Here is a 12,438-nt window from a genome sequence, read left to right as displayed (position 1 = left end):
AAGGTAAGAATTGCACAGTCTTCAGAAACTGTTCCACCCAGAATACAATGGAGTAGCACCTCTTAAGCACTGAAAAATAAAAAATCAAGAGAGATTTTTAGAATTCTATTCCCAGTGAAAATACCTTCCAAAAGTAAAGGTGAAATACACGTTTTTTAAAAGACAAACAAAAGCTGGGGGAACTCATTGCCATATACGAATTTTAATACCAACAGGAGCTGTACAAAGAAATGAGTACCAGAAATGGTAAAAATTAAGGGAAATAGACAAGATTTTGGTTTTTTACTTTGAATTGCTTGAAAAGGTCACTGAACTAGAGAAAAGCAGAAACAATAGATCGTGGGCTTTATAGCCTATGTACAGGGAAAATATATGACAATAAGAGCACAGGGAATGGAGGGAGGAGCTAGAAATACACTGCTATAAGGTTCTTAGACTGTACATAAAGTGCTGCAATGTTACCTGAAGTTAGACAAGTTAAAGATGTACACTGCAAACTGTAGGGCAACCACTAAAAATTAAGTTAAAGAGGAACAACTAATAAGCAAGTAGTGTAAAATATACTGATTCCTGAGCCCCAGACTAAGAGATTCTGATTTAGTTAGTCTGAGGCAAAGTCCAGGCATCTGTCCTTTTTAAAAAAATCCCCAGGGGTCTAGTTGAGCCCAGCTAGTCTAATACTGAGAACTGCAGAAGAGGATCCTTAAAAAACTTTAAATTTCATAGGGTAGGAAGAAGAAAAACAACAATAATATAAATGTTTATCGTTTACAAAACATAGTCCTCTGGGTCCTCACAGCAATGCCCAGTATGGGTGTTTCAGGGATTTTCCCATTTTACAGGTAGGGAATTTGAAGTTGCATGAGATTAACCTCTAACTTGTCCAGAATTACTCAGAAAGTCTGTAGCGAAAGATGAATTAGGTATCAGCCCTGGGACCAGTGCCAAGAGTAGGGTGACTCCAGTGAGACACCTAGGGCACAATGTTTAAGGAGGCTCTCACTCTTGGGGTAATGTAGTGCAGGGTCAGGAGTCCACGTAGGACTTTGAACCCTCGTGCCCTCACCTGTCTCACTCAGTCCCTGCCCCTGATGCTTGGTTAGTACTCTTTCTATCACTTCCCAGGTGTCTCTGACAGACTCTGTCATCCAGCTACCATCTGTCACTCTGTGCTACTCCTCTACACCCCCTTCAGGAGTGATGACAGGTAGGGCGGGGCAGTTACACTCATTTAGCTGCTTCCAATCCCTTTCACTTTATCCTCTGCACCGACCACTTCCGACTGGCGTCAGTGGAAGGATGGCTGACATACCAGTTCACTCAAAATATGTGATGAATTAGCCCAGCAGGGTAGAGAGAAAGGTGCTAACAAGGTGACAAAGCTCATTACTTTCAGCAGACATCTGTTACCTTCCAAGGAGCACCGCCCCTTGAGGTAGTGGCCTTGTGTAACTCTGTGGAAACATTTACAAAGCTCTGCTTTGTGGACTTGGTCGGGGGTGGGGAGGTTGTCCTTTAGTATCTTCCAAAAAAGCAAATCTTGATGCTTTGAAGATAAACTTGATTTTCGAAAAGAGGCAAAATTCAATTACTTCCAAGCCTGGAAACAGTGCACTGGATCATCTTATTTTTTGTTCAAAAACAAGAAGTGAAGTAAATAATGTGAGTCATTTTCTTGTGTAACTGACAAGTTAATTACGGAGTACAGCTTACCATGGTAGAAGTGACATTTTGAAGGCCATCACTTATTTTGATGCATATATTTTTGTGTTGGCAAAACATATCAATCTTATTGCCTTACCTACCTGATATTTGGGAAACCTGAAAAAAGAACCACATCTCCTAAGAAAGGGTAGAGTTAATACACTATAGCTTTCACATGGAAAATGATACACTTCTTATTTAATCATCCAATAGTAAATTTTATTAAATAAATTTACTAGCTTAATCGTAAATCGTTTAACTAAATGGCTTTTAAATATTTACTTATTTAGGTTATTTATTTATTTTTATTAGTTTTGGCTGTGTTGGGTCTTAGTCGCAGAGCCTGGGCTTCTCTCTAGTTGTGGCGTGTGGGTTTTCTCTCTCTAGTTGTGGTGCTCGGGCATGTGGCTCTGGAGCTGTGGGATCTTGGTTCCCCGACCAGGGATTGAACTTGTGTTCCCTGCATTGGGAGGTGGATTCTTTACCACTGGACCACAAGGGAAGTCTCAATTAAATAGTTTAATTAAAAGTTCTTCAGATTCCCCACTATTCATTGACCGTATGCAGTAAAGAAAATAATTTACTAAATTTTTTAAAAATTTCAACAATAACCCCAATGTGGAATTCATTTTGGCCCACTGCTGTAAATATATGCTTAATGGCTCATGCACAGCTGCTAAGATAAAATCTAAACTTCATTTTACAATAACTGCTAACAGCTGTAAGCCTGTGTAGGTTGGGGACAAGCTGGCTCTTATTCCAACATTGATTTTAGATATCAGTGCTGCACAACAAAAACTGTAACACCAGGTGCCCTGCCAATCACAGCTGGAAAAGTCAAACACCATTCCCTCATGAATGGTACTGCATAGCCCTTGCTGATGGGCTGCAGTAAATATTTGGAAATTTGCCTCACCATGCACACCCTGTTGATGTGAATGAGTCCAGGAAGTCAACTGTGTTCCAGGCTTTGAAAATGCTCCACTGTATTTTTAATCATTAATCCTCCTTTTCATCAATAACGCATTCACTACATAATCTCTCAGCACTCACTTTATGAAGTGACAGAGTCTGTATCCACGTCTAACTTCCGTCCATTGAGTAAAAGGCACAACATCTGTGTATGTTCACAGAAGAAGTCTTTCAACTATTAGAAACAGCTATCCCAACTGCTCTCCAACCCCAGGTTGTTTCCTTTCCAAGTTAAACACTGCTATTTCCTTCACTGTTCACCATATGAAATGGTTTCACAATTGTCTATCTTGGTTGAAACCCTATGTGTATGCTCTAATATTCGAAATGTGACTTCAGAGAAACAGAGAGAGAGATTATGTAGGCTCTTTCCACGATGCAGGTAAAACCATATTTCATTTATCTTCAGGGAATCCAGCTAGATAACATGATTCCAAATCTCTCACGTAAGATGTTTCAGTAACTGGAGGATCATCATTGTGTGTGACCTCAACCATGGACACCATGGACCACAGGAAAAGAACTGCTTAAACAGAATAAAAGGACTTCCCTGGTGGCGCAATGGTTAAGAATCCACCTGCCAATGCAGGGGGCACGGGTTCGAGCCCTGGTCCGGGAAGATCCCATATGCCGCGGAGCAGCTAAGCCCTTTCACAACAACTACTAAGCCCACGTGCCACAACTACTGAAGCCCATGTGCCTAGAGCCTGTGCTCCGCAACAAAGAGAAGCTACTGCAACGAGAAGCCCGCACTCAGCAACGCAGACCCAATGCACCCAAAATTTAATTATTAATTAATTAATTAAAAAATAGAATAAAAGTTCCACTGAGTGTTTCAACAAACTGAAAAGACTAACCAACATACTCCATCATGAGTTTATTTTAATCTCTCTGTTTCAACAAAGGTACCTCTGTATGTCTTCTGAAATTTTACGCTCCTAGAGAGAATGGTCAGTTTCCAAATAGCTATTGCTGGGCAGTATCATAACAAATAACAGATAACAAACAGATCCTTCACACATTTTTGATGATACTAAGTTTTTGTTCCTGAAGCTCAACAACTTTTCAAATGTATTCTGTAATCAATCACAGCCTTTATTTGCTTATCTAAGTTGTACTATCAAATATTATATGACTAATTTAGACAAGTTGCGAGGTCCTTTGAAATTTTCAAGTAGGAAGACAAACGTTTCTTTTACCTAATTTATTAGGAATTGATTTTTATGGAGACTGAATTACCATGCAATAAACAGTATTCTAAAGCGTGATAGTAATTCTGAGACTGTTTGCTCCACAAATGCTGCAAATTCCAAGGCAAAATGTCAATGCCTATCAAATTATCTGAAGATACCTCAAAACACATTCCCTGTGTACAGAATTTTAACTTTTTAAAAAATTGTTTTAATTTCTCAGAAAATTTTTAAAACTGACTTAATACCTTTCCAAATTAAGATGGAGCTATACAATGACCCGGTAAAGCATTCTGCTGCCTATTATGATAACATCACCTAGAATTCGTCATTTGGATTTGTTCTCTGGGACATCTTGCCAACAAGGCTAATATGTCCAGTCTGATCCACTTAGGTTTTTGTCTGGTGCCTCTGGTGTCCCAAAACACACTTCAGGTGTTGGCCATCTAGCGTTAGGCATTCTGTGTGGGACTGAGGAAACTAACGTCATTGATAGGAGTATAGTTTTGGCCAAAAAGCTTCACTATGTTTCAAGGCCAAGGGCGGTGCACATTATTGCAGATAGTTTCCTGGTGTCTGGCAATGGCTATAAAGAAGGCCAGGTAAAAATGGAACTTCACATCAGAGGTCACCTAGCAAGATGCTGAAAATGCCCGTGGACACTGGTTCATGGCCTCCTTGCTCTACAGGAAGGGCAGCACATGGCTGTCTTACCTAGCAGTCCTCTTTGAGCTGGGAGAACAACTAGGGAGCAGATCTATTAATGCTACCATTTGCTATATACAGCCCTGATGGTTTAAAGACCATCTATACCTTAAGAGTCAATTTCAAATCTGTGATATTCAATCCTTCACTTGTATATTTTCCTTTCAATGAATCCAAGTGTCGAATAAGACAAATGTTTTAGACAAGGTATTTTTAGATCCAGATGCAAATGTATTTGAAATGCTTACATCTTAAGAATTCAATGTGAACCTGAAAATTTCAAGGAGAGAAAAAATATGCAGGTGTACTATGAACATACACAAAATAAACAGTAAGGAAAAGATCAGATTTTGCTCTCACATGTGCAGTGAAGTTTCTCCTTTCCTCATGACCTTTGTTTATTCTAACGGAAATTTTTGCCAAATGCCATATTACCAAAAGGTTTGAACATAAAGAAGACTGGAATTTTTTGGTATCTCTGATTTATGATTTTATATCTATAGGATTAAAAAGACTTCTGTAGAGAAATAAAAGCTGAAGCAGTTCATTAAAGGGGGAAATGTGATTTCTGGAACTATATTTCATTTTAAACTGTTAGGAACAGGATAAAAATCTCATGCTTAAATAAATGAAAAGTTACCAACTGTTTCTGATGTCAGCTTGAGGACTTTTAATTCTACTTATCTCTTGCCCATGTTTTAATAAGAACATGGAACCATTCAATTCTTCCCTTTATAGACACAGAATAAAATACCTTTATGTCAGGAAATTGGCCCAGATAGGTGTCCAGTGTCAGCAAGGACCCATCCACTAGTTTTTGATGGAAGTCTTCCCACAGCACATCACATTTCTGAGAGAAAAAGAGAAATAAAGAGACAACTGCAGAATGATTTTAATTGGATCACTTTCACCAACTTCTAAAAAACCTGAAACTATAAAATTAAATAAGTTCTACTTCCCTGGCTAGTAAATGCTAGAAAAGTGTGGATTATTTAAGAATACAGTAATTTGGCTACCAGTTCTAATTTATAACACAGGCTACCTAAGGGCTCAGCTCATTTAAAAATGTGTTTCTGATTCCGAATTACTAAAGAATGTAGAAACTTCAAAAGGTCCCCCGATTCCTATAAATGGACTTTGGGGCTAGGAGTCTGTGAAGAATTCCACAAAGACAGTTTGCTTCTGAAGCAATCCATGAAATTAGAAACCACTCCAGACAAACAACAAACCGCAGTTGAAGCCTCCACACAGACAGCAGAAAATTTAGTCATACTGGGAAGGGCCCTACCATTTATGGAATATCAATTGTCATGAACACAATGAGTATTAGATATTATTATTATTGTTACTCCTATTACTGTCAAGGCATTGGGTTAAAAGCTGTATGTGTCTGTGTGTGTGTGTGTGATTTAATTCTCACAATAGCCTTATGAAGAAAGTCTCATTGTTGCCATTATACAGAAGATGATGCTGAAATCTAGAGATGTTACATAGTTTGGCTAAGGTCATGCAGCTGGTATATGACAGACTCTGGTTTCAACCCTTGAATTTGAAGCCCATGATCTGTCGATGACACCAGGCTGCCTCACTAGAACAGAGTTCATATCCTAGCTGTGTGACTTTGGAAAACTGAACGTTCCTGAGTTTCAATTTCTCCAAGTATGTGCGTTGACAACATAAACTTGCTTCACAGAATCCCAGGCACATGCGCAAGAACGTCATTCCATATTCCTCCCATTACTACATCTGGCATCTCCTGACAATGTCAACCCTTTCTTTTTTCTTAGCAATAGAACGTCCAGTTTTAGCCGGGCACACGGCTGCCTAGGATACAGACCATACTTCCCAGCCTCCACTGCAGCCAAGTGCAGCCATGAGACTAAATTCTGCCAATGGGATGGACTTTCAGGAAGTGGCCCTAAAAGGAGCCTCCTCCTTCTTGCTGACTGGAAGACAAAAATGAGAGCTGATAGCCAGAGCTCAGAGTCATCTTGAACGTGGAGGTGGCAGCAGGGATGCAAAGACAGGCCCCTGATGCTCGTGGGTCCCCCATACCACACCTGGGCTGCCAACCTCCAAGGTCGGTTATGGGAGAGAAGCTTCTCTCTTGTTGAAAACCACTTTTTAATGGTTGATTTGCTTCTCTTTTTCACACGTTAAAACCCAATTCTAATTGTCATAGATCCTTATTAAGAATTTTATGCAAACAGGGACTTCCCTGGTGGTGCAGTGGATAAGACTCCGTGCTCCCAATGCAGGGGGCCCGGGTTCGATCCCAGGTCGGGGAACTAGATCTCACATGCAAGCCACGACTAAGAGTTCGCATGTCACAACTAAGGAGCCCATGTGCTGCAACTAAGGAGCCCGCCTGCTGTATCTAAGACCCGGCGCAACTGAATTAATTAATTAATTAATTAATTAAAAAAAAGAATTTTATGCAAACAAAAAAATTTAAGTCCACCGTACAAAGAGGCTTATCTTATGATCTGAGCAGACCCCCGGACATGCAGTGTCAGGTGCTTCACCACTGAAAGATTCCCCAAATCCTGGCAGCCACAAGGATCAAGGTAGGACAGCAGCTGTTTCCTTAGGAATCAAGGTCAACAGTGGCATTTGCCACACACAGAATTGTAACGTGGTGTTCTGAAAAGCCATCACACAAGTTTCTAACCATTCCCTTAAAAATTCTTTTCACAATGAATTTTTAATTATACACCTCTAATTGGAAATTTACAAAATGAGTTAAGCCTTTAACAACACGCTGTTGAAACACAGTGTCTTTATATTTAAGAAATGTGAGAAGATGCCATTCCTCAAAACTGCATTGGAAAATGGTGTGTGGAGGCTAGTTTTGCCTAATTCACATACTGAAAGTTTTCGAAAGAGGTAACAGAGCTCACAATGAGCTTTCTTCATAAATAGATCTCAGTTTCTATCATAGTCATAACTGTGGGGATGTCAGAATTTTGGGGAAGCAGCCCAGGAAAGATGTTAACCCATCTTTCCAAAGGCTGCATAGATGATCGGCATGTCATGTACCAGACCCTTCCCTGAGTTGTGGCGGCCATATGTCTTAACTCTCCTGTGCCTCATGAGAAGCAACGAGCTCCCATGAAGTGGGCATGATGACCAACCATTCTTTGTTTTAACAAAGAGCTTGGACGTGAGAAAACCCGACTGCAGGCTTCCTAAAGTCAGTAATAATCACACACACTGTACACTAGGTCGAGGATGTGAACACACTCAACTTTAAGTGTGTTTTTAGGAGATACAACTATTATTCTCACTTCGCCGATAAGGAAACTAAAGCCCAAGAAGATTAAAGAACTCATCTGATGTCACATCCCATTCTGCCTTCTTCAAAGCAACAATGACCACTTTCTCACTTCCCAGAGCCAGACAGCCCTGAGCTAGACGGTGCATTTCAGGTGTTAAGACATGTCTAAGGACGAAGCCTTTCATTAGTTAAATTCCTATTAGCAGGCCCTGTCCTCGGCCCTGCAGACCAGCGAAGGGACCATCTAGTGGTAAAGTGAATGGGATGCTCTTCCCAGATCCCGTGCCTGCTTTCAAGGAGGGATGGGGAAGAAGGTGCAGTACATAAAATGAGGCCATGGGCCAGTTCTCCTACTGGAATGGGCTAGGAAGTGTAGTAAAGGACAGACAAGTGCTATTCTTATGTTGAACAAAACCAATCTTTAAGCCACAGCTTTCTACCCAAGTGGCTTTATTGTCATGTTCACTCCTCACTGCAAGTTTGGGTTGATCTGGATGGTGGAACTGCACAGTGCCTTCTGGGTACACGGTGCCCCTTCATATTAGGGCCATGAAGCGGTGAGAGGGGGTCAGGGGATAGGCTGAGTGAGCAGGACATGGTGGGAACCTCACAGAAGTCACCCTGGGGCCTCTCACGTGCTGTGACCAGCTCTCACCTCGCCAACCATTTTCACGTCTTCGCGCCCGTACCAGTCGGGCTCATAGACTTCATGCAGCGACTCGGTGAGCTTCATGGAAGCCTCTTGCATGCCTAGCATTGGAGAAAAACAACTCCTGTTAGAGAGAGGTAGGTGAGGAGTCTCTTCCTCCTTTCCCTACTTTTCAAAGTGAGAGGAAAAATCTTGAATACTTGCTAATTGTTTAAGGAAAACCTGGGCAGGCACAATTGCTCTTTGCACCTGTAGTCCTGATTCTGATTACAGTGTGCATTTTCTAGTATTTTCAGGATAAAGATACATGCTGGGTCGTGAAAAAAATCAACAAGGTGTTCTAGTCTAAAAACACCAATAATAATACGTCCTATTATGTGTGCTGTCACTTGCTAAATGGCATGAAACCGTAAATGTATGGGACACCTAGAATACTTACCTATAAAACTAAAGAGTTCTAAAACAACTAATAGCAAATGACTTTAAATATTAGAAATAAAGCATCTGGCGGGGGGAAAGCAGATAGAAGCAAAATCTATAGGATTTTCAGGCATCACTGAAAGGGCTTTAAGTGGCCTAAAAATTTTCAAAAGAAACAAGAAGTTGTTCTTTTTCTAATATTACTAAAAGCTTATACATACAGTTTTAAGTCAGAACTCTCAGAAAGCTTAGCGTTCTTAAGTCTATGGGTATTTTCAGAATTTTCGTTAAGGTACAATTTGGTATGTTACAAAAATATGGTTATTAATAATAGGAAAGATAAAAAGTTCCCCAGTGCAACATGGTGATACAAAGTATCACAAAGTCTTTTCCAGACTCCCTCTGCCCCTCCTTCAAAACATGGAGGGTAAAGTGTGGATTGCTGTGGAGACAGCTCAGGGTTGGGGACAGAACAAGGTGGAGTCTTTGGCTGGCGACTTGGAGAAGCGCCTCTTTGGCACCAGACTCTCCCTCACAGCTGGAAGGTGAGACCTGACCGAGTTGGTGTCCTGGTCTTTGTCACTAGGGGATATGAAAAGGGGCTGGATAGAAGGAGAGGAGAGAAAAACCATAGCGCTGCCATTAAAAATAAAAGACACATAAACTTAATGCCAATGAATCAAAGAGGGAAATTTTTTTGTTAAACTGAAAGCTGCAACACTCTAGACTCACCCACGTGCTTGCTGAATTTAAGACAGTCAGTTCTGGGTTCAACAATGAGAGAAAAGGACAAAATAAAAGAAGATGGCTGAGGAGTTTGAGGTTTTTGAGCACAAGATGCCTGTTCTCCTTGCTTGGCCCTTGAAATAAACCTTTCTCTGCTCTACAAAATAAAATAAAAAATGAAAAGAAGATGTCTGAAATGATCAAAGTATTCGCTCAAAGAGGCACACAATGGAATATTACTCAGCCACAAAAAAGAATGAAATAACACCATTTGCAGTAACATGGATGGACTTAGAGATTATCATACTAAGTGAAGTAATAAGTCAGACAGAGAATTTCATATGATATCGCTTATAAAATGATACCGATGAATTTATTTACAAAACAGAAATAGACTCATAGACATAGAAAACAAACTTATGGTTACCAAAGGGGAAAAGGGTCGGGGAGGGATAAATTAGGAGTTTGGGATTAAAATACACACACTACTATATATAAAATAGGACCTACTGTATAGCACAGGGAACTATACTCAATATCTTATAATAATCTATAATGGAAAAGAATATAAAAAAGTATATTTTTATATATATATCGCTTTGCTGTACCCCTGAAACTAACACATTGTAAATCAACTATGTATCAATACCAATTTAAAAAAAATAAAAAAAATACTAGTCCTACCCCACAAATCTCTCCCCACTAATCTCAAAATCTGCCTTATCATCCACCACATCTGTGGCTGCACTTGGATCGGACTCAGTGCAGGGGGCTGGACAGCGGCCGGCCAGCAGAGATGGAGCACACACCCCGAGCACTCTCCCTGCCCTCCGTCACCAGCCTCATTTCTTTGCCTTGAATATCCCGAGACTAGAAACCAACGCCAGAGCCTCTCTGTCCCCCTACAGTGGCAGGGCTGCAGGTGCAGCCGGTCCCCACAAGTCACATGCAGTCCAGGGCCATGCTTCCTGCTAACCCTGCTACCATCCCTCGCCCCCTCCAGCTAGAAGGCTTGTGTGTAAGTCTGTGAGCATCCAGCTCTTGGGACATACTCTCCCCTGGGATGAAATCAGCTGCAAGGTCTCAAGCTCACTCTATCTAACAACTCTTCCTAGAAAGCTGTAGGACGTGGGAGGCGCTTATTCCTAGTTTCCAGCATAAGGGCAGACACATTTGTTCCTTGTATATTCTGATTATCATTTCAATGGGAATTGGGGAGTGCGTGGAATGGAACACCTGTGCTCGAGTACCCATCCTGCCAGAAAGCCAAATGGCTGTATAATTAACACTCAATCTTGTTACTCTTGAATTCCCAGAACAACCCGTGCTTGGTAACATGCAGTAAACAACTCATACACATTACCTTTGATAGCTGCTAAATATCCTCGGAGTTCTCGCTGAAGCCTGGTGCCCTCTGCCTGAAAACACACAAACACAGAGATGCTAAGCATCTTGTCTGTATCTTGCATGCAAACATGTACAGAGCAATAAGTCGCGAGTTATTTTCGCCAGGAGCTCATTCTTGAAAGAACATAAATATGTGGACACAGATTAAACAAGATGCCCAAGACTAAACAACATATTTACAAAGATTTTACTCAGCCTAAAAAGGAAAAGGAGAGGGACTTCCCTGGTGATCCAGTGGGTAAGACTCCACACTTCCAATGTAGGGGGCCCAGGTTCGATCCCTGGTCGGGTAACTAGATCCCGCATGCATGCCGCAACTAAGACCCGGCACAGCCAAAAAAAATTAAATATTTTTTAAAGAAAGAAAAGAAAAGGAGAAGGTAAGTAAGACTTTGCTTAGAAACTGTGACCCACCATACAGCAGTTCAATACATTCAAGAGCTACTAAGTCTCTAAATTTTGACATGTAGGTTACAATGGTTGGAAACTGATCACCACTGTTCACTGTTTAATACGGTAGCTACTAGCCCCAAGTGGACAGAGATTTAGTGCCCAAAAACATATATATCTCATTAATATATTCTACACTGACTGTATATTAATACAATATTTTGGATATACTGAGTTAGATAAACTATATTGACTCATTTCATCTCTTTCTTTTCATTTTTTAAAAATTAAAGTATAGGGCTTCCCTGGTGGCACAGTGGTTGAGAGTCCGCCTGCTGATGCAGGGGACGCGGGTTCGTGCCCCGGTCTGGGAAGATCCCACATGCCGCGGAGCGGCTGGGCCCGTGAGCCATGGCCGCTGAGCCTGCGTGTCCGGAGCCTGTGCTCCGCAATGGGAGAGGCCACAACAGTGAGAGGCCCGCGTACCGCAAAAAATAAAAAAAATTAAAGTATAGTTGATTTATAATACTGTGTTAGTTTCAGGTGTACAGCATCTTTCACTTTTTAAAATACATTAGAAAATTTTAAATTATGAATGTGGTTTGCATTGTGTTTCTATTGGACATCACCAAATTAGAGAAATTGTTCAATTGTAAATGTTGGCCCATGAACATTTGTTTTGGTTTGGATCGCACTTAGAAACTCTAAGACTCTGAGAGTAGGATTAGATTTTAGTCCGGAGTTCCCCCAGGAAATGTTGATGGTAGCGTGGAGAAGTGAAGCAGGTAAGGAAAGAGAGCCAACGCAGGGTGCATTAGCAAGCAAGCTTCTGCAGTGGGCAGCCCCGCCTTAACCCTGCTGGGGAACTCTGGGAGACAGACTCAAACACCCTATAGACATCCTAACCGAGGGGCAAGGGAGCTGGGGCATTTATGCATCAACTCCTGCCAATCATTGGCTGAGGGCTGCTTCTGGGGGACATTAATTCTCCATTATGT

General features: G+C 41.1%; 1 protein-coding gene across 4 annotated transcripts in view; it reads right to left on the bottom strand.

Moving 5' to 3' along the window:
• The window catches only part of AMPH (amphiphysin), a 183,552-nt gene that overhangs the window by 71,557 nt on the left and 99,557 nt on the right, over positions 1-12,438 (bottom strand). For all 4 annotated transcript variants that reach the window (XM_079931516.1, XM_079931517.1, XM_079931518.1 and 1 more), the window contains exons 3-5: positions 11,007-11,057; positions 8,504-8,598; positions 5,326-5,421 (exon numbers count right to left, since the gene is read on the bottom strand). In XM_079931516.1, coding sequence (XP_079787642.1) covers positions 5,326-5,421; positions 8,504-8,598; positions 11,007-11,057 — 242 coding nt within the window. The remainder of the gene's footprint in view (positions 1-5,325; positions 5,422-8,503; positions 8,599-11,006; positions 11,058-12,438) is intronic.

This window comes from Stenella coeruleoalba, assembly GCF_951394435.1.
Source record: "Stenella coeruleoalba genome assembly, chromosome: 9".
In the NCBI taxonomy this organism is placed as follows: domain Eukaryota; kingdom Metazoa; phylum Chordata; class Mammalia; order Artiodactyla; family Delphinidae; genus Stenella; species Stenella coeruleoalba.
The sequence above is the reverse complement of the archived record's forward strand: the minus strand, read 5'-3'. Positions and strand labels throughout refer to the sequence as shown.